The sequence below is a fragment of the Prionailurus viverrinus genome, chromosome C2, assembly GCF_022837055.1.
Source record: "Prionailurus viverrinus isolate Anna chromosome C2, UM_Priviv_1.0, whole genome shotgun sequence".
Classification (NCBI taxonomy): Eukaryota; Metazoa; Chordata; class Mammalia; order Carnivora; family Felidae; genus Prionailurus; species Prionailurus viverrinus.
In genome coordinates, this window is record NC_062569.1 from 2,010,162 (window position 1) to 2,032,818 (window position 22,657).

Below are 22,657 nucleotides of genomic sequence, written 5' to 3' on the forward strand. Positions count from 1 at the left end.
CCATACTTATATCAAACTAGATTTTAAAACAAAGACTGTAACAAGAGATGAAGAAGGGCATTATATCATAATTAAGGAGTCTATCCATCAAGAAGAGCTAACAATTGTAAATGTTTATTGCCCCCAATGTGAAAGCACCCAAACATATAAGTCAATTAGTCACAAACATAAATGACCTTATTGATAATGATACCGTAATTGTAGGTGACTTTACTACTCCACTTACAACAATGGACAGATCCTCTAGGCAGAAAATCAATAAGGGAACAACAGCTCTGAATGACACATGGGACCAGATGGACTTATGAAGATATATTCCGAACATTTCATACTAAAGCAATAGAATATACATTCTTCTTGAGTACACATGAAACATTCTCCAAAACAGATCACATACTGGGTCACAAAGCATCCCTCAACAAGTACAAAAAGACTGACATACCACGCATATTTTCAGATCACAGTGCTATGAAACTTGAAATCAACCACAAGAAAAAACTTGGGAAGCCCCCAAATACATGGGAGGTTAAAGAACATCCTACTAAAGAATGAATGGGTCAACCAGAAATTAAAGAAGAAATTTAAAAATACATGGAAGCAAATGAAAATGAAAACATGACAGTCCAAACCCTTTGGGATGCAGTAAAGGCAGTCCTAAGAGGAAAATACATTGCAATTCAGGTCTATCTCAAGAAGCAAGAAAGGTCCCAAGTACACAACCTAACCTTACACCTAAAGGAGCTAGAAAAGCAGCAGCAAATAAAGCCCAAAGCCAGCAGAAGAGAAATAATAAAGATTAGAGCAGAAATAAATGATATAGAATAAAAAATAAAAATAAAAAAACAGAACAATGACTCTAGGAGCTGGTTTTTGAAATAAACAAAATTGATAAACCCCTAGCCAGACTTCTCAAAAAGAGAGAGGATCCAAATCGATAAAATCACAAATGAAAGAGGAGAGATGACAACCAACATCACAGAAATACAATTATCAGAGAATACTATCAAAATTACATGCCAACAAACGGGACAATCTGGAAGAAATGGACAAATTCCTAGACACTCACACACTACCAAAACTCAAGTGGGAAGCAACAGAAAATTTCAATAGACCCAGAACCAGCAAAGAAATTGAATCGGTTTTCAAAAAATCTCTCAACAAAGAAGAGTTCTGGGCCAGATGGCTTCCCAGGGGAATTCTACCAGACATTTAAAGCAGAGTTAATACCTATTTTTCTCAAACTGTTCCAAAAATTAGAAACAGAAGGAAAGCTTTCAGACTTATTCTTTGAAGTCAGCATTCCCTTGATTCCAAAACCAAAGGTTCCACTAAAAAGGAGAATTACAGGGGTGCGTGGGTGGCTCAGTCGGTTAGGCGTCTGACTTCGGCTTGGGTCAGGATCTCATGGTTCATGGGTTCATGCCCCATGTTGGGCTCTGTGCTGACAGCTCAGAGCCTAGAGCCTGCTTTGGATTCTGTTTCCCTCTCTCTCTGTCCCTCCCTGGGGGGGAGGCACTCACACCCTCTCTGTCACTCTCTCAAAAATAAACATTAAAAAAAAAATTTTTAAGGAGAATTACAGGCCAATATCCCTAATGAATGTGGATGCAAAAAATCTCAAGATACTAGCAAATCAAATTCAACAGTACATTAAAAGAATTATTCACCATGATCAAGTGGGATTCATTCCTGGGCTGTAGGGCTGGTTCAATATTTGCAAATCAACCAATGTGATATATCACATTAATAGAAGAAAGGATAAGAACTATATGATCCTATCAATAGATGAAGAAAAAACGTTTGACAAAATACGACATCCTTTCTTAATAAAAACCCTTAAGAAAGTCAGGATAGAAGGAACATACCTTAACATCATAAAAGTCATATATGAAAGGCCCAGAGCTAATATCATCCTCAACGGGGAAAAACAGAGCTTTCCCCGAGATGAGGAACACGGCAGGGATGTCCACTCTCACCACTGCTGTTTAACATTGTATTATAAGTCTTAACCTCAACAATCAGACAACAAAACTAAATAAAAGGCGTCCAGATTGGCAAAGAAGTCAAACTGTCACTCTTTGTAGATGATAGTGGAAAACCCGAAAGACTCCACCAAAAAAACTGCTGGAGTTGATACAGGAATTCAGCAAAGTCACAGGATACAAAATCAATGTACAGAAATCAGTTGCGTTTCTATACACCAATAATGAAGCAACAAAAAGAGATATCAGGGGATTGATCCCATTTACAACTGCACCAAAAACTATAAAATACATAGGAATAAACCTAACCAAAGAGGTAAAAAAATCTGTATGCTAAAAACAATAGAAAGCTCATGAAAGAAATTGAAGAAGACACAAAGACATGGAAAAACATTCCATGCTCATGGATTGGAAGAACAAATATTGTGAAAATGTCGACACTACCCAAAGCAATCTACACATTCAATGCAATCCTATCAAAATAGTACCAACATTCTTCTCAGAGCTAGAACAAACAATCCTAAAATTTGTGTGGAACCACAAAAGACCCCAAATAGCCAAAGTCATGCTGAAAAAGAAAACCAAAGCTGGAGGCATCACAATCCTCCTACAGACTTCAAGTCATATTACAAAGCTATAATCGTCAAGACAGTATGGTACTGGCACAAAAACAGACACATAGATTGATGGAATAGAGAACCCAGAAATGGACCCACAAATATACGGCCAACCTAATCTTCAACAAAGCAGGAAAGAGCATCCAATAGAAAAAACGGAGTCTCTTTAGCAAATGGTGCTGGGAGAACTGGACAACCATACACAGAATGAAACAGGACCACTTTCTTACACCATACATAAAAATAAATTCAAAATGAATGAAAGACCTAAATGTAAGATAGGAAACCATCAAAATCCTACAGGAGAAACCAGGCAGCAACCTCTTGATGCAGCAATTTCTTACTCAACAAGTCTCCAGAGGCAAGAAAAACAAAAACAAAAATGAACTACTGGGACCTTCTAAAAAGCTTCTGCACAGCAAAGAATCAATAAAACTAAAAGGTAACTGGGGCGCATGGGTGGCGCAGTCGGTTGAGCGTCCGACTTCAGCCAGGTCACAATCTCGCGGTCCGGGAGTTCGAGCCCCGCGTCGGGCTCTGGGCTGATGGCTCAGAGCCTGGAGCCTGTTTCCGATTCTGTGTCTCCCTCTCTCTCTGCCCCTCCCCCGTTCATGCTCTGTCTCTCTCTGTCCCAAAAATAAATAAACGTTGAAAAAAAAAATTAAAAAAAAAAAAAAAACTAAAAGGTAACCAATGGAATGGGAGAAGATACTTGCAAATGACATATCTGATAAAGGGTTCATATCTAAAATCTACAAAGAACTTAACAAACTCAACACCCAAAAACAAATAATCCAGTGAAGAAATGGGCAGAAGACACGAAGAGACACTTTTCCAAAGAAGATGTACAGATGGCAAACAGACACATGAAAAGATGCTCAACTCACTCATCATCAGGGAAATACAAATCAAAACCACAATGAGACACCACCCCACAACTGTCAGAATGGCTAAAATTAACAACTCAGGAAATAACAGTTGTTGGTGAGGATGTGGAGAAAGGGGAACCCTACTGCACAGCTGGTGGGAATGCAAACTGGTGCAGCCACCCTGGAAAACAGTGTGGAGGTTCCTCAAAAAATTAAAAATAGGGGCGCCTGGGTGGCTCAGTCAGTTGAGTGTCCAACTTCAGCTCAGGTCATGATCTCACAGTTCATGGTTCGAGACTCGTGTCAGGTTCTGTGCTGACAGCTCGGAGCCTGGAGCCTGCCTCAGATTCTGTGTCTCCCTCTCTCTCTGCTCCTCCCTTGCTCACACTCTGTCTCTCTCCCTCTCTCAAAAATAAATAAACATTAAAAAAAATTTTTTTTTAATGTGAATTGACTAAATGCTCTATTCAAAAGACAGAAGATGACCGAATGGATTAAAAAAAAAAAAGACCCATTTATATGCTGCCTACAAAAAACTTGTTACAGATCTAAAGATATATGCAGATTGAAAGTGAAGGGATGGAAAAAGATATTCTGTGCAAATAGAAGTGAAAAAAAAGTTAGGGTAGCAATACTTATAACAGACAAAATAGACTTTAAACAAACTGTAACAAGAGACAAAAAAGGGTATTATTACATAGTGATAATGGGACCAAGCCAACAAGAGGATACAGCAATTATAAATATTTATGCGCCCAGCACAGAGGCACCTAAGATATAAAGCAAATATTAACAGGCATAGAGAAATAGTAATACAGTAATAGTAGGAAGCTTTAACACCTCTCTTGTATTAATAGATAGATCATCCAGACGGAAAATCATTAAGAAAACAACGGCTCTGAATGACACATCAGGCAGATGGACTTAACAAATATTACAGAACATCCCATCAAAAAACATCAAAACACACCTTCTTTTCAGTTGCACATGGAGCATTTTCCAGGTTGGATCACATGTTAAGCCACAAAACAAATCTCAATAAATTTAGAAAGACTAAAATCATAGCAAGTTTCCTTTCCAATCACAGTGAAATAAACCTAAAAAGAAAAAAAAAGTAGAAATCAAAAGATAACTAGATAAAAATGAAAATGGAAATGCAACAGCTCAAAACCCAAGAGATGCAGCAAAAGCAGTTCTAAGAGGGAATTTCACAGTGATACAGGACTACCTGAAGAAAAAACAGAAATCTCTAAAAATAATCTAAACTTACACCTAAAGGAACTAGAAAAAGAACAAAGCCCAAAGTTAACAGAAAGAAGGAAATGATAAATATCAGGAATAAAATGAAACAGAAATAAATGACATAGAGACCAAAAAATAGAAGAGAAAAAAAAAATCCATGAAACTAAGAGCCGGTTCTTTGATCAGAAATAAAAGAAATAGAGACCATAAAACAGGAAAAAAAAAATCAATGAAACTAAGAGTCGGTTCTTTGAAAGGATAAATTTGATAAAACTTTAATCAGACATATAAAAAAAACATTGAGAGAGATCAAATAACATCCAAAATGAAACGGAAGAAGTTAAAACCCACACCTTACAAATACAAAGGATTATGAGAGACTACCACAAAAAGTTACATGTCAACAAACTGAACAACCTAGAAAAAAATGGACAAATTACTAGAAACATACAATCTTCCAAGACTAAATCAGGAATAAAAATTTTGAACAGAGCAATTTCCAGTAATGAAATAGAATCAATAATCAAAACACTCCCAGGGCGCCTGGGTGGCTCAGTTGGTTGAGCATCCAACTCTTGGTTTCAGCTCAGGTCATGATCCCAGGGTCATGTGATTGAGCCCCGTGTCAGCTCTTCACTGAACAGGGAGCCTGCTTAAGAGTCCCTCTCCCTCTCAGGATGCTCGGATGGCTCAGTCAGTTAAGCATCCGACTGCTGACTCCGGCTCAGATCACGATCTCATGGTTTGTCAGTTCAAGCCCCACAACAGGCTCTGTGCTGACAGAATGAAGCCTGCTTGAGGTTCATTTTCTTTCTGTGTCTCTCTTCTCCTCCCTAGCTTACTCACTCACTCTCTCTCTCTCCCTCTGCCCCTCTTCCCCACTTGCATGCGCTCTAAAATAAAAAAATATTTATTATCATAATCAAACTCTCAACAAGCTAAAGTCGAGGACCAGATGGCTTCCCAGGTGAATTCCACCACACACATAAAGAAGAGTCAATACCTATCTTCCTCAAGCTATTTCAAAAAACAGACGAGGAAGGAATGCTTCCACATTCATTCTACAAGGCCAGCATTACACCACTGGTACTGAAAGCAAAGAAAGGCAAGACACTACAAAAGAAAGACAGAAAGAAAGGCAGAAAGAAAGAAAGACAGAAAGAAAATTACAGACCACTGTCTCTGATAAACACAGATGCAACAATCCTCAAATATTTGCAAACCGAATTAAGAAAATACATTACAAGGATCATACACCACAATCAAGTGGGATTTATTCCCAGGAGGCAAGGATAGTTCAACATCTGCAAATCAATTAATGTTATACACCACATTAACAAAGCATAAAAATCATATGATCATCTCAATAGATGCAGAAAAAGCATGTGACAAAATTCAACATCGATTTATGATAAAAACTCTCAACAGAGTGGGTCTGGAAGGAACATAAACATAGATCATGTAGGACACGCCCAGAGCTAACATCATCATACTCAATAGTGAAAGCGGAAAGCTTTTCCTCTAAGATCAGAAATCAGACAAGGTGTACTCTCACCACTTTTATTCAAAATAGTCCTGAAAATCCTAGCCACAGGAATCAGATAAGAAAAAGAAATAAAAGAAATCCAAATTGGAGAGGAAGAAGTAAAACTGTCACTATTTGCAGATGACATTACACTACATATAGAAAACTGTAAAGACTCCACCAAAACACTGTTAGAATAAATGAATTTGGTAAAGTTTCAGTTCAATAAAGGATACAAAATCAATAAACCAGTTGTGTTTCTACACACTAATAACAAACTAGCAGAAAGAGAAGACAACAATCCCATTTACAACTGCATCAATAATAATAAAATACCTAGGAATAAATTTACCAAGGAGGTAAATTCACCCGTATTCTGGAAACTGTAAGACAGTAATGAAAGAAATTGAAGATGACAAAAATAAATGGAAAGATAGACCATGCTTCACAGACTGGAAGAATCACTATTCTTGGAATTGTTTTAGTGTTTATTTGTTTTTTTAATTTTTTTTTAACATTGATTATGGAGAGACAGAGAAAGACAGAGCATGAGCAGAGGAGGGGCAGAGAGTGAGGGAGACACAGAATCGGAAGCAGGCTGCAGGCTCCAGGCTGTCAGCACAAAGCCTGACGTGGGGCTCAAACCCACAGACCGTGAGATCATGACCTGAGCTGAAGTCAGACGCTCAACAGACTGAGCCACCCAGGCAACCCAGAATTACTATTCTTAAAATGTCCATACCACCCAAAGCAATCTACAGACTCAGTGCAATCCCTATCAAAATACCAATAGTACTTTTCATAGAACTAGAACAAAGAATCCTAAAATTTGTGTGGAACCACAAAAGCCACCAAAGAGCCAAAGTAATCTTGACAAAGAAGAACAAAGCTGTAGGCATTACAATCCCAGATTATATATTTCAATATACAACCATATTGTATAATTCAAACTACACTATAAAGATAATCAAAATAGTATGGTACCGGCATAAAAATAGACACACAGATCAACAGAACAGACTAGAAAGTCTAGAAATAAACCCGTGCATATATGATCAATTAATTTATGACAAAGGAGTAGAGAATATACAGTGGGAATAGGACAGTCCCTTCAATAAGCGGTGTTGGTAAAACTGGACAGCCACGTGCAAAAGAAAGAAATTGGATGACTATCTCACACCATTCACAAAAACTGACTGAAAATGGATTAAAAACTTGAACGTAGGACCTGAAGCCACAGCACTCCTACAAGAAAGCTCCTTGACGATGGCTTGGTGACAATTTTTTGGGCTTGACACCAAAAACAAAGGCAACAAAAGCAAAAACAAACAAGCAGGACTATATCAAACTACACACACACGAAATGTTGTTGCACAGCAAAGGAAACCATCAACAAATGAACCTACTGAATAGGAGAAAATATTTGCAAATAATGTATCTGCATTAAGATAAGTGGTTAATATCTAAAATATACAAAGAACTCCTACAACTCAATGGCAAAAAACCAAACAATCCAATTAAAAACATTGGCAGAAGATCTAAATATTTTTCCAAAGGCACACAGATGGCCAACACGTACATGAAAAGGTCATCAACATCATTAATCATCAGGGAAATGCAAATTAAAACCACTATGAGGTGTCACCTCACACCTGCCAGAACGGCTAGTATCAAAAAGACAAGAAATTACCAGTGTTGCCAAGGATGTGCAGAAAAGGGAACCTTGTACACTGTTAGTGGAAGTCTAAATTGGTGCGGCTGCTATAGGAAACAGTATGGAGGTTCTTTAAAAAGTTCAAAATAGGAGGCGCCCCGGTGGCTCAGTAGGTTGAGCGTTCGACTTCGGTTCAGGTCATGATCCACACTTCATGGGTTTGAGCCCCAACATCAGACTCTCTGCTGTTAGTGGAGCCTGCTTCAGATCCTCTGTCTGTCCCCCTCCCCTGCCCTTCCCCTGCTTGTGCTCTCTCCCTCAAAAATAAAACAAACATTTAAAAAAAAAAAAAAGTTCAAAATAGAACTGCCCTATGATACAGATTCTCCTCCTGGGTACTTATCTGCAGAAAACGAAAACATAGCTTGAGAAGGTATCTGTACCCCCATGTTCACTGCAGCATTATTTACAATAGCCAAGATATGGAAAAACCTAAGTGAGCACTGATGGATGAACTGATAAAGAAAATGTGGTGTATATACAAGGAACATGATTCAGCCACAAAAAGAAGGAAATGTTGCCATTTGCAACGACATGGATCTAGGGGGCATTATGCTAAGTGAAATGCGTCACATGGGGAAAAACAAGGATACTATCATCTCACGTATATGTGGAATTAAAAACAAACAAACAAACAAACAAAAAACCCAAGCTCATAGATACAGAGGGCAGATTTGTGGTTGCCAGAGGCCAGGGGTGGGGAGTGCGCCAAATGGGTGAAAGGGGTCAAAAGGTAAAAACTTGCAGTTGTAAAATAAATACGTCACGGGGATGTAACCTAACATACAGCATGGTGACTAGATAGTAATCCTGTACTCCATCTATTTGAAAGTTGCTAAGAGAGTAGATCTTAAAAGTTCTCATCACACACACAAAATTTGTTTGCAATCAGTATGGTGATAGATGTTAACTATGCCAACTGTGGTGATCGTGTCTCAATATATACAAATACTGAATCATTATGTTGTACCTTTGAAACTAACAACGTTACATGTCAATAATACTTGGATTAAAACAAACAGTAACTTACCTCCATAAAATGCAGTTCCTTTTTCAATTAGGTTGCTTAGGCTGGGGGTAGGGAGGTAAGGGGAACTGAATCCTTTTAATCTATGGTTGAGCTGGGTCTGAGATTTTAGTATTTATTAGATTCGGTTCAAGATTGGGTTAAAATCATTTTAGGGTAAGTTCAGAACCTACCCTTCAGGGGAAGTCGGGATCTGAGCACTGGTGAATCTTTCCAGATCCCTGAGCCGTGCAACTTAGCTGCCTGCTTCCTGAATTCAGGTATTTCTCTAGGTTACACTCTTGCTGCCAGCCAGGGAGCTGTCTTTGCTCTCCCAGAGCACCCTCTGCTGTCTGTGCCTTCAGGAGATCTGTCTGTCTCTCTCTCTCCCCTGTTACTCTGGACTCCACCTTCTGAAAGGCTGTTGCCTTGACCGCAGTGAAAACCTGGATGGCCACAGGGGAGTATGTGTCAGCTCTCCCGCCATGCCCGCAAGCCTGTGACAGCCCCACTGGACACGTGGTAAAAGCCTCCAGTGGCTTAGAGAGAGTTCTAGGAACTGTCCTGCCCCGCCTCTAGCCTTCGGAAGGCTTCATCCGCCTCAGGACCATTCCTGGCTCTTTCCCTGACCCCAGGCTCAAGCATACTAACTACTTCCTTGGACTCAGCGAAGGCCCCTTGGAAAGAGGTGGCAGGGGGGGTGGGGCCTCCCTCTGTGGCTGGGGCTCTTCAAAAATTCCAAATGGTCACTCCAGCCCATATGCAGTCAATAAAGTTTGGCTGGTTTCTCTTTACCGGTCTATCGCAGATTCTGCTTCCTCCTGCTGTCCAGCCACGGATGGAAGTATCTATGTGTCTCCGGGAAGGCTTTTTTTCTGGGAAGGCTCATTATGTTCTGGGTTTTAATCATCGAGATTTCTTTGTGTCCTCAGCTCTCTGGTGGGTTTCGAGAGAACTGCCAATTTTCTAGCTTCTCCACCTTTTCTCCCCGGTAGGGTGGAAACACATCTAACTTTTGCCATTTTCAACATCCTCATAGAAAGTGGGAGTCTTTCTTATTCTTTTTGATGGGAGAAACACAGGGCGGATAAATGACTTGCACAAGGTTTAGAACTTGCGAAACAAACAAACAGAAAACCTGTAATTTAAACGTATATTTCCTGACTCCAAGTCCAGCATTCTTCGTACTGCACGACAGGTAGTAAAAGGCTATTTGTACCTGCCATTTAACCTCTCGGTGTTTCTAGTCTGTAAACTGAAGGGACTGTGCTAGAGAAAGTCAACGTCTTCTTCAAACCTAATACTTCAAGATTCAATGAAGTCTGTGTTTTTAAAATCTATAGCATCCCACTATTTCTGAAAGCCTGTGTCTTCAGATTTCACATGCCTAATGAGGATCACAAATTTGTCAAGTCCAAAACCAGCACCTGCTTTCTTTACCCATTCCCTAAACTTACTCTTCCCTTGGTCCTCATCCCTGTACATGATAACTCCTTCCTATCACTCAGACTCAAATCACGGAAACCATCCTGGACTTTCTTTTCTTTTCTATTCCACCATGAATCTATCAACTAATCCTACGGATCACTGCAACAATAATGTCCTGTCTGGTGTCCTCTGTTTTTGTCCTTTCTCCCCTCATTCAACCCCCACACGTATTTTCCACAGCGCAGACAGAACGGTCACACCGTGTCAATCTTCTTAAACTCTGCCAAGTGCTTCCCCTTCCCTCAAAGGGAAAGACGACGCCCTTCAAATGCCTCGCGAATCCCGTGTGATTGGCCAAGTAGCTTGATCTCCCCTCCTACCCTGCACGCCGGTCCCGCTACCCTCTGGCCACACGGGTCTCCTTGCTGTGCCTCCAGCACACCAGGCATGATCGGACCTTCGCACCCGTGTCCTCCCCCCAAGTGGCCTTTCCCCGGGCATCCCTGTGACACACCCTCTGTTCACACAGCACCTCGGCACCTCGGCACCTCGGCCGGAGAGGCCTTCCCTTCCACCCACATAGAAAGCAACTCCTCCCTCCTCTCCTCCCGCCCTCTCCCACCGAGCTTTGCTTTTCGCCAAAGAGCTCTCACCACCTCATCTGCACGCTTACGACCTCTTCCTGCCACCGCAACGTAAGCTCCCTAAGGTCAGGGCCTTGCCTGCTGTGTTGTTGGGTGCCCGCTGCCTACAAGAGTGACCGGCACATGGTAGCACACAATCAATGTCTGCTGGAGAGAAAACCACAGGCCAGAAAATCTAACGGAAACACAATCCATAGGGGCAACGCCGAAAAGCTGGGTGCGGACCTGGATTCCGACTCCACAAAAACTTCCCCAACGACTGCCTGTTGTGCTTTCTTAGACCCCTCTGCTTCCATCCCACCGTCTCACGGCCACCCCAGTGCGGGAGGTCGTAGTAGGAGACCCCACACAGGGTAGAGCTGAGACACAAAATGAGGCCAGGAAGCAGAGGGAGAAGGGTAGCCCAATTCATGGCTGGCCGTATCCGAGCTTTGGTTGCCCGCACAGTTTTGTCTTTTTTTTTCCTCACGTTTTCATTTATTTTTGAGAGAGAGTGGGGGGCGGGGGGCAGAGAGAGAGGGGAACAGAGGATCCCAAGTGGGCTCCATGCTGACAGCAGACAGCCTAAGGCGGGACTTGAACTCACAAACCGCGAGGTCATGACCGGACCGACCTGAAGCCGGACCCTTCACCATCTGAACCAGCCAGGTGCCCCTGGTTGTCTGCACTGTTAAGTGGGGAGGAAGGAAGCCAAGTAAATCCTGCAGGATGTCATTAAACAACATCATGATAGAGAGTATGTCATAAAATAAAAAACAAGCTCGCTGGCTCAACTGATAAAACACTGACACTCTTAATCTCGGCAAAGTACATTCATGCCAGGCGCTGGGAACAATCTTCAGTTTGGAAAGAAGCCATGGTGTGATGGTTAAGATGCCAGACTTTAGAGACAGACTGGTTGAGTTCCAATCCAGGCTCTGCCACTATGTGACATTGGACATGTGACCTCATTACATCTGGGCCTGCTAAATGGGTATAATAATGTCAATCTCATAGGGATGTGGAAGGATTAAATGAGATAAATATGAAGTGATCACCCTAAAACTGGACATTCTTGGAAGGGCTCTATGAAAAAGTTATTGTTACAGTTACTAAAAGTTATGCCCCACCCCCACCTCAGTGCAGACCACAGGGAGACCAGTATCGTCAACAGAAGGAAAATTTATAAACCTCTTCTTTTCATGATCTGTTAACATGGATCTCATTATATAAGCATATAAGCTCTCTTAATTGTAGCATTTGATGGCAAAGAAACCAAAACTGTCTGCAAACTTGGATATGTTTTATTGTAAAGTTTCCCCCCGACCTTGTGCTTCCCAATAACTCCGAGAAGTCCTAACTACAGACTATACAGAAAGAGGGCCAAAATAGTGGGAAAGTCCAAGTGAATGAACGAAGATTGGGGAAACAGTAGGATACGATGTTATTTTATATTTCCCCCTTACAAAATCTGCTTTACACCCCAAAGTATTAGGCAACAGCAAAAAACATGATGACAACAGGTATCCCCTGTCTATTTTGATCCATAGGAATCAAATTGCTGTCTTTTTGTAACAATTTTAGAATATACAACTAAAATGTATGTAGAAAGTTACCACTGGGGAAAATCTCAGAAAATGTAACTTTATGTTTTAAAACAGATTCATTCTCTAAGTCTAAATGGCTTTATGTAAAACACTAGTCTTTGTGCTTCCCAAAAAGGATGTGCCAATTCCTGAATGCAAACCCAAAGGACAGGAGAAACTTTCAAAGCTATTACAGTCATGAGTATGAACCCCAATCCAGTAATCTCTCTTCAGGGGAGGGAAAAGTAAGAAAAGAGAAGGCCTACTCTGTTCTGTAGCATCTAGCTCTGTGCCAGGAACCACAAAATGCAAGTATTCATAAGTGTTCAAAAATATTAAAATCCAAGTAAGAAAGCAAATTCTGTAACATACACCTGGCGTATAAATTAGGGAACACACACTGATACTCTATATGTTACGGTGTAATCCAGTGTTTACATAAGCAGGTTGAGACAGTCTGCCTGGTTTTGTAATCTCGCCTAATTTATCGGCTGGTTGACCTGCGCAAGTTTCTCTACCTCTCTGTGCCTCAATTTCCTCATCCCTAAAATGGGGAAACGGTATATTCCTCATAGGGCTATTGTGAGGGTTAAATAAGACATGTGAGGTGCTCGGTAAAATATCTCACGTAGAATGTACACAATAGATGCCAGGTGTCATTACAGAAGCAATAGAAGCGAGTGGCTTAATTGAAGACATTTTCATTGAGAAACAGTTAAGCAGAGCTCCAAATTCACGTGCAAAGTCACTCATACCAACAGCTAAAGTTGTATCTTATTTTCAAGCATTTAGTGAAGGGTAATGTTATGATCGCCGACGCAGTTTTGGGGTTCACACAGGCACCCTCCTCATTCCGCCTCCTATACCAACCATCCCCCCACTCCCCTTGGAGCCCAGGCATCGGCTCCTCACTCCCTTAAATCCTCTCCATGAATGAAACCTTAATGCTTCAAAACAGACAAAAAGCAAAACGTCTCTAAGTGTAGCAAAGCAACCACGAGTACACAAGCAGAGCAGAATGCTTTTAAAGTAAATAAAACTCTAAAAGGCACAATAGTGAATCAAGGTGGGTGAGGATGGAAGGGGGCAGACAAAGGAGAAGAAAAGAGAAATGGGCAGCGGGAGGAATAGGAGACTTCAGAGGGCTGTGAAAATTTAATTCCTGAACATTCTTACTTTCTCCCGGCTATAACTGTAAGAGCTTTTCTCTCATAAACCATATTAAAGTCACTGCAATATTTGACATTCCGATTTCCGATTTCCGTAAAATTCGTTTTCTGAAACTCTTGCCGGCTCCATTAATCTGTCACTTAAAGGCCATTCAGAATGAAAAGAAGCATACACAAAACAAAGCCCTGGTATTTGTGGGTAATGGTTTTTTCCCTACTATCAGAAGGCCACGCGTCTGGCAGTTGGTTTCTCAGAGTCAATGACAGATACAGACCAGCCAGCCGCCTGCGCCTACCAAGCCTCTCCCTACTTACTGAAAAGACAAAGCCTGCCGGGCTCCAAACGGTAGGCTTTCTCTCCAGGCCAACTGGCACTTGGGGAGCCCCCTGCCATCTCAGCTCATCAGCGCTTGCACTAACCTTGCAGAGAAAGAGCAAATCTACACGAAATTACCGACGGTTAGAAAACCTGGGTCTGAAAACGAGGCATTTCCTTACTGTCCACCCCAAACCCCTCTGGCAGGCGCTGTACCAAAGCTGTGTCCCCAGCAGAGTTCGTTCGGTCTGCTAACCCTTTGGAGCCCCCCCCCCCCCACCGGGGGGAAATCACACCTTTGGTTAGCAATTCCTTGAACCCTGTCTGCTCACGCCAACACGGGGGCCGGGTCTTCAAGTGAGGCTTTAAAAACGAGCTGACGGGGGCCAGGTGGTACGCCCACTCACAAGTTTAGGGAATCAAAGTGATCACTTAAGACGTTCACACACGGATCACAAATCGAACCTCTGAGGGGGCTGCTCGCAGAAAGAGCCTCCAGCTCAGTGCCCCCATTTTTTGGGGGAAAAAAAAAACCCCAAAATTACACATCCACGTCTCCCAACTGCCAAAAGACCTGTACGAATGATGAACTGGGAAGAAATGCAGACCGTGTGTCAGGTTATCTGCGTGTAATTGCGCAGGAACGAGACAGGTAGCACGCGGACTGCAAAACAGGGTGGGCACACCGGTCCCTTTCTTTAAAAAAAGAAAAAACCACACCCTCCCTGGGGGGGGGGGGGGGGGCCTCCCGGGCTCGCCGCGGCCAAAGGCGTCACGCCGTCCGGCCGCCCACCGGGCGGGGGTCCCGGCGGAGGCCCAGACCTCCCCCTGCAGACAGCGCCGCGTCGCGGGCGCCACCCTCTCCCCCCCGCACCCCCCCCCCCACCGCCGCCAGACGGGTGCCGGGCGGAGGCGGAGGGGCGGGGGGGGGGGTCCCCCCCGCCGGGCTCCCCCTCCCCCCGGGCCCGCCCCGCCCCGCAGCCCCGCAGGCCGCGGCCCGGCCTCCCCGCGACCCCGGCGCCGCCCGCCCGGCCCCAGCGGCGGCGGCGCCGGGACCCGGCCGGGGCGGGGCCGGGCGGGGCCGGGCGCGGAGGCCCGGCCGGCGCGGGCCCCAGACTCACCATGGCCGAAGAGCCGCGAGCGCGCCCGCAGCCCGGAGTCACACGGCGCCGGCAACGCCCGTTGTCCTGGTGACGCCAGCTGGGCGTCCCGCCCCGTTCCCAAGGTGGGCTCCGAGGCGGCCATTGGCGGGCGGCGAGCACGTGACGCGCAGGGCGGGGCCGCGGGGCCCGCCCCCTGCGCCCCCGCCCCCTGCGCCCCCGCCCGGCCGGCGCCCGGGTCCTGGGCGCGAGGCCTCTTGGCCTTTCACCCCGGGCGCGGGGCCCCGTCGCCCTGGTCACCTGGACGCCCCTCACCTGACCGGCGGCCCCGCTGGAAGAGACTTTGGTGGAGCCGCTTTGTTTCGGAGGCAGATTACCCAGGTAATGCGTGGTTGTGAAGGGCTTTTGAAACTATCGAGAGCAAGAATTAAGTAAGAATAAAGCCACGCCGACTCCCCGCGCACGTAACCCCTGCTTCTCTCCTCGTTTACCTGCTTCCAGTGAAGTGTGCGTTATCATATACTGTAGTCTTAAGAATGGAAGCAAACCAGGGGCGCCCGGGGGGCTGTCGGCTAAGCCTCTGAGTCTCGGTTGCAGCTCAGGGCATGACCTCGTGGTTGGTGGTTGGGCTCCGCGCTGGCAACATGGAGCCTGCTTGGGATTCTCTCTCCGCCCTTCCCCTGCTCATGCTCTCTCTCTCTCTCTCTGTCTCTCAAAATAAATAAACTAAGAAAGAAAATAGAAGCGAGCCGGACGCACTGTTATAAGCTACTTTTGGATAAAAATCATCTTCGCGTGCCGTTGCGTGTGTCAACTCCGCGTTAGTAAATCAAGTGGCCATTTCTTGGATGTGCTTAATATGGTTGAAGGCAACTTTCGATATCCTCACATCCAGCCCGTTAAATCTATGGCGATTTGTCCAAAAGCCAATCTGGCATCTGCCTTTGAATGTCTAACAGGTATCTCAAACTGAATATAGGCCACATAAGACTTTTGATCCAAATGTCATACTCACTCTCCAGTGTTCCTCATCCCGGCAAAAGTTCCCACTTCCCCCTTGGTTGTTCAGGACCAAAACCTAGGAATCATTCTCGATTCTCTCCTTTCCTCACGTTCTGGAATCTATCTTTCAATAAAACCTGAATCTGTCCTTTTGTCACTATCTCCACCTCACAGTCACCATCATCTCTTGCCTAAGTTGGTCTCTGTGCCACCTGTCTTCTCCCCTACAGCCTACACAAAAGCAGCGTTTTAGTGGCTTCTCACGGCACTTAGGAAAAAGATCCAAACTCTTCCTGGTGGGGGTCTTGCCTCCTGCACTGACTCACTTCATCTCCTACCACTCTTCCCCCCTTCCAGTCCACACTAGCCACGCCTTATTTCCCCGGGTTCCTCAATCGTGTCCGACACTTTCCTGCTTAAGATTCAGCAATAGCTGCTTCCCTTATTTGGAATATTCTTCCTCCAGAACTCCGCATTGCCCACTTCTTTGCTTGAAACAGGTGGGTTGTCTCCTCAAATGTCATCTTCAGCGAAGCCTTCCCTGACCATTCAATCGGAAATATCTCACCCCAGTTACTTTCTCACCTCAGCCAACCTCTCTTATAACTGTCTTGTTTTCAAAATACCTAGTACCCCTTGAGATCATCTTTTATAATTTTTGCTATATTAATTACTGCCCGTCTCTTCACCCTGGAAGGCAAGATGTCTATCTTGTTCCCTCCCTATGTTCCTACTGCTTCGAACAGTTCCTGGCTTATAGTGGATGTTCAACAAATATTGATGATTGATTGATTGAATGAATGAACATCTGTTCTCAGACTGGATGAAGTTACAAAAGAGAACATGACCTGTCAAAATGGAGAGTGTGATAGAAGAAGAAAAACTGTAATTACTGATACGTTTTATCTATTTTAACATAAAATATTCATATAAGTGGTAAAATATAAATGTACAGTTTTTCAAAAGTGAACACTTATGTAAATACCACCTAGGTCAAGAAATGGAACATTGTGAAAAGCAACAAAGAACTCATGTGTCCTTTCCCAATGTTAACCGCCCCCCCCTTTTCCAAGCGACCACTATCTTAATATTTATAGAAAACGCTTGCTTGCTATTCTTTATATAATTTTATAATTCATTAATTCTCATTTCTATAATGTATTCCACTGAATGTGTACACAAGAATATATCCATTCCACTGTTGATAGGCATTTAGGTTGTTTGGGTTATTTACTGTTTAGACTATTTTATTTTATTTTATTTTTTAAGTGTTTGTTTTTGAGAGAGAGAGAGAGAGAGAGAGACAGCATGAGTGTGGGGGGGGGGGGGGCAAAGAGAGAGGGAGACACAGAATCTGAAGCAGGCTCCAGGGTCTGAGCTGTCAGCACAGAGCCCGACACGGGGCTCGAACCCATGAACTGTGAGATCATGACCTGAGCTGAAGTCAGCCGCTTAACCAGGTGAGCCACCCAGGTTCCCAGGACTATTTTTTTTAATTAATTAATTTATTTATTTATTCATTCATTCATTCATTCATTCATTTATTCATTCATTCATTTATTCATTTATTTATAATGTTTTTTCTTTTTTTCTTTTTTTTACTTTCTATGATTTATTTATTTTTTTATAATTTACATCCAATTTAGTTAGCACATGGTGCAACAATGATTTCAGGAGTAGATTCCTTAGTACCCCTTACCCATTTAGCCCATCTCCCCTCCCACAACCCCTCCAGGAACCCTCTGTTTGTTCTCCATATTTAAGAGTCTCTTATGTTTTGCCCCCCTCCGTGTTTTTATATTCTTTTTGTTTCCCTTCCCTGTGTTCATCTGTTTTGTCTCTTAAAGTCCTCATATGAGTGAAATCATAGGATATTTGTCTTTCTTTGACTGACTCATTTCATTTAGCATAATACCCTCTTGTTCCATCCACGTAGTTGCAAATGGCAAGATTTCATTCTTTTTGATTGCCGAGTAATTCTCCATTGTGTGTGTATATATGTATATATACACATATGTATATATACCACATCTTCTTTATCCATTCATCCATTGATGGACATTTGGGCTCTTTCCATACTTTGGCTGTTGTGGATAGTGCTGCTATAAACATGGGGGTGCATGTGTCCCTTCGAAAAGCACACCTGTATCCCGTGGATAAATGCCTAGTAGTGCAATTGCTGGGTCGTAGGGTAGTTCTATTTTTAATTTTTTGAGGAACCTCCATACTGTTTTCCAGAGTGGCTGCACCAGTTTCCATTCCCAATTGTTTATTCATTTTTTGAGAGAGAGAGAGGCAGAGAGAGAGGGAGACACAGAATCCGAAGCAGACTCCAGGGTCTGAGCTGTCGGCACAGGGCCTAACGCGGGGCTGGAATTCACGAACCAGGAGTTCATGACCTGAGCCGAAGTCGGACGCTCAACCGACTGAGCCACCCAGGTGCTCCACCCCAGGACTATTTTAAAACAATGCAATTATGAGCATTTCTCCTTATGCATGGGAGTACTCATTTCTCTGGATGAGGGTTTCTTAACCTTGGCAATTTCTTAACCTTGGCCAGTGGCATGGCCCCAGTTGTTTAAACCAAAAATGTTTCCAAGCGTTTCCATATGTTACTGGAGAAGAACTGCCCCCCCCCCCCCCCCGTTGAGAATCACTGATCTAGGGTAAAGAACAAGCAGTAGAATTCCTGGTTTGTATACCTTTAGATTTACCACATGGTGGCAAAGTGTTTTCCAAAGTACTTTCAAGAGAAGTGACTTGGAATTAGCAGAGTAGAGAGCTCCAAGAATGGGTCCCTTGCAAGAACTGGTCTTCTCAGAAAGAATCCAGCTAGCCAAAAACTGACACAGGCAACATTTTTGGAACTCCGGAATCCAATCAAATACATGTGTCAAGTCACGAGCACCTCACGGGGGGAGAAGCAGCTGGATTTTGGTAGGAGGCACTGTGTAGTTGTTGCTTGCCTGCCTAGCATCCTTTATTCCTGAGCTCATCAGCAGCCTTGTGGACAATGGCCCATGTTCCTGGTACAATGTATCGGTGCCACGGAAAGCAACATGGACATCATTCTCCAAAACTGTGGTCGTGAATTTGACCTGTCTGGTGGTTGCTTAAGGGACCAGTGCAGAGACTGATCGTTATTTTGCCTCAGGTTGGAGTGGCTTTCTGTGTGGCATCCGACAGAAGCATTTAAAGACATATGCTACCTGTTGCTGACTGGGGTAAGGAATGAAGGGTGAAGCAAATAGCATGACAGGCCCAAAGGCCTGGGTACGAGAAGTCTGAGGAGGAAGGTTCTGGGGAGACAAGATCAGTAAAGGACTACCGTGTGCACTGGGGAATCTGGAGGGCAGTGTGCATGCCCAGGGACAGACACATACTCAGAAAAGACCTGAGAGGACTCTAGACTTATAGCTCTGACTGATCTTTGGACTACATTTAAGTGGGAAGTGAAGGCTAAGGCAGAGTTGTCATCAGCTTGGCTTAGCATCGAAGGTGCATCCTAGCTCAGAGCCAATATGCAAAGACCCAGGAAGGTTTTTTTTTTTTTTTTCTTTTAATTTCTTTTTGTCTTTAGGCACTTAAGGAAATACATTCTGTCCCCTGGCTGGCTGCTGAGATAACAGAACAGAGACTTCAGTGAACATATGTGACAAGTAGTACAATCCTTTGTAAAAACAGCTTGGAAATGGAAAGCTGTGACCTTCAGTGATCCACACCAGAAACCCTGTGGGAAGGGAGAGAATCCGTAGAGATGGCATTTGTCATTTAGGGCTTGGGGGAGAAGTGGACAAGGTACAGAGATGATTTCTAAACAGTATGAGGTTTCTTTTTGAGGTGAGGAAAATGTTCTAAAACTGTGGTGATAGTGGCACGTATCTGTGAATATACTAAAAACCACTGACTTGCACAGTTTAAATTAGTGAAATGCATGCTATGTAAATTATATCTCAATAAAGCTGTTTTTTTTTTAAGCTATATTGTTGGCTCATACACATGCTTTTTTTATGTTTATTTTGAGAGAGAGTGTGTGTGTGCATGAGTGGAGGAGGGGCAGAAAGAGAGAGAGAGAGAGAGGGAGAGAGAATCCCAAGCAGGCTCCACACTGTCAGCACAGAGCCACAAACCATGAGATCATGACCTGAGCCGAAATCAAGAGTCAGACACTTACCTGACTGAGCCACCCAGGTGCCTCAGCTCATATACATTCTTACTCTAACATATTCCTGGTCATTTATCTTTGTATCAGTATGAACTATCCCTCTGGGTCCTGAACTTTTCTCTTTGAATCCCATTTACTTTTCCCCCTGCTTTATTGGTGTATAATTGATAATTAAACATAATATGTATTTAAGATGTACAACTTCATGATTTGATTTGATATAGGTATACATTGTGAAGTAATCATAACAATCAAGTAAATTAACACAGTCATTGCCTCAGAGTTACCATTTCTTTTTCTTTGTGTGTGTGTATGTGTGTGTGCTAAGAACATGCAGGATCTTCCCTCCTAGCAAAGTTTAAGTACACAATATGTTACCGTTAACTAGAATCACATGATTGCACATTAGCTCTCCAGAACGTAGTCATCTTGCATAACTGAAACTTTGTGCCCCTTGACCAACATCTCTCCATTTGCCTCTACCCCCAGACCTGGTAACCACCATCTATTCTCTGCCTTTATGTATCTGACCACTGATAGATGCCACATATAAGTGAGATCATACAGTATTTGTTTTTCTGCATCTGGTTTCTTTCAATTAGCATTATGCCCTCCAGGTTCATTTATGTGGTCATAAATGGCAGGATTTCCTTCTTTTTAAAGACCAAATAATATTCCATTGTGCAATATACAGAGTTCCCTATCCTAAAAGTTTATATGGCTGTATTTATGTTTATAATTGGGCTTTTTGTGACTGGCTTCTTTAACTTGGCACATTTTCAAGATTCGTCCAAGTTGTAGCATATATCAGTACTTCATTATTTTTTATGGCCAAATAATATTCCACTGAATGGACATACCACTTTTTGCTTATACATTTCTCTATTGACAGACATTTCAGTTGTTTCCATCTTTTGGCTATTGTGAGCAATGCTCCTATGGACATTCTTGGACAAGTTTTTGTAGGGACACATGTTTTCATCTGACTTAGGTATATGCCTAGGAGTAAAATTGCTAGATCATATGGATCAAACTCTATGGTTAAGCATTTGGGGGAGCATTTGTTTTCCAAAGTGGCCGCCGCATTTTAATTTCTACTTGTAGTGAATGAGGATTGTAATTTCTCCACAGCCGTGTCAACACTTGTTATCTTTTCTTTTTTCTTTCTTTTCTTTTCTTTTTTCTTTTCTTTTCTTTTCTTTTTTTTTTTTTTTTTTTTAGAGAGAGAGAGGGAGAGAGAGCATGCATGTGGGGGAGAGGAAGAGGTAAGGAGAGAGAGAGAATGTTAAGCAGTCTCCATGCTGACCGTGCAGGGCTCAATCCTATGACCCTGGGATCAGGACCTGAGCCAAACTCAAGAGGCAGAGACTCAAGCAACTGAGCCACCCAGATGCCCCAACACTTGTTATTATCTCACTTTTGATTCTAATCATCCTAGTGGGTGTGAAGTGATATTTCATTGTGGGTTTTTTTTTTTAAGTTTAAAAATTTTTTTTAACATTTATTTATTTTTGAGACAGAGAGAGACAGAGCATGAACGGGGAGGGTCAGAGAGAGGGAGACACAGAATCTGAAACAGGCTCCAGGCTGTGAGCTGTCCGCACAGAGCCCGACGCGGGGCTCGAACTCACAGACCGCGAGATCATGACCTGAGCCGAAGTCGGCCGCTTAACCGACTGAGCCACCCAGGCGCCCCTTAAGTTTTTAAAAAATATTGTAAGTACAATTCACTCTTCAAGATGAGTCTTGAACTTACAACCCCAAGTTCAAGTGTTGCATGCTCCAACTGAGCCAGCCAGGCCCCCTAAACTGTGGTTTTAATTTACGTTTTCCTGATGACTAATGATGGCCGAGGATCTTTTCAAGGGCTTACTGGCACTTACTGGTTTTTTGTATCTTCCTTGGAGAGACGTCTATTTATATCCTTTGCTCATTTCTTTCTTTCTTTTTTTTAATGTTTATTTCTTTTTGGAAGAGAGAGAGACAGACAGAGAGAGACAGAGCACCAAGCAGAGGAGGGGCACAGAGAGAGGGAGACACAGAATCCAAGGCAGGCTCTAGGTTCTGAGCTGTCAGCACAGAGCCCAACATGCGGCTCAAACTCACGGACTGCAAGATCATGACCTGAGCCCAAGTCAGACGCTTAATCCACAGGCACCCCTGCTCATTTCTAATCAAGGTAGCTGTCCTGTTTTTTTTTGTTGTAGGTGCTTTTGGTATCATATTTTAAGGATCTTTTGTCAAATCCAAGGTCATGAAGATTTATCTCTATGTTTTCTTCTAAGAGTTTTTAGCTTTTACATTTGGATCTTT

General features: G+C 43.1%; 2 protein-coding genes across 5 annotated transcripts in view; one reads left to right on the forward strand and one right to left on the reverse strand.

The window, feature by feature from the left end:
* Positions 1-15,281, reverse strand: part of FBXL2 (F-box and leucine rich repeat protein 2) — a 131,363-nt gene extending 116,082 nt beyond the window's left edge. Inside the window, exon 1 of the mRNA XM_047875673.1 lies at positions 15,199-15,281. Within this exon, the coding sequence (XP_047731629.1) occupies positions 15,199-15,201 (3 nt within the window). The 5' untranslated portion in view covers positions 15,202-15,281. The remainder of the gene's footprint in view (positions 1-15,198) is intronic.
* Positions 15,282-15,400: 119 nt separating this feature from the next.
* Positions 15,401-22,657, forward strand: part of SUSD5 (sushi domain containing 5) — an 81,490-nt gene continuing 74,233 nt past the window's right edge. For all 4 annotated transcript variants that reach the window (XR_007155728.1, XR_007155727.1, XM_047875667.1 and 1 more), the window contains exon 1: positions 15,401-15,558. The gene's annotated coding sequence lies outside the window, so the exon portion shown is untranslated. The remainder of the gene's footprint in view (positions 15,559-22,657) is intronic.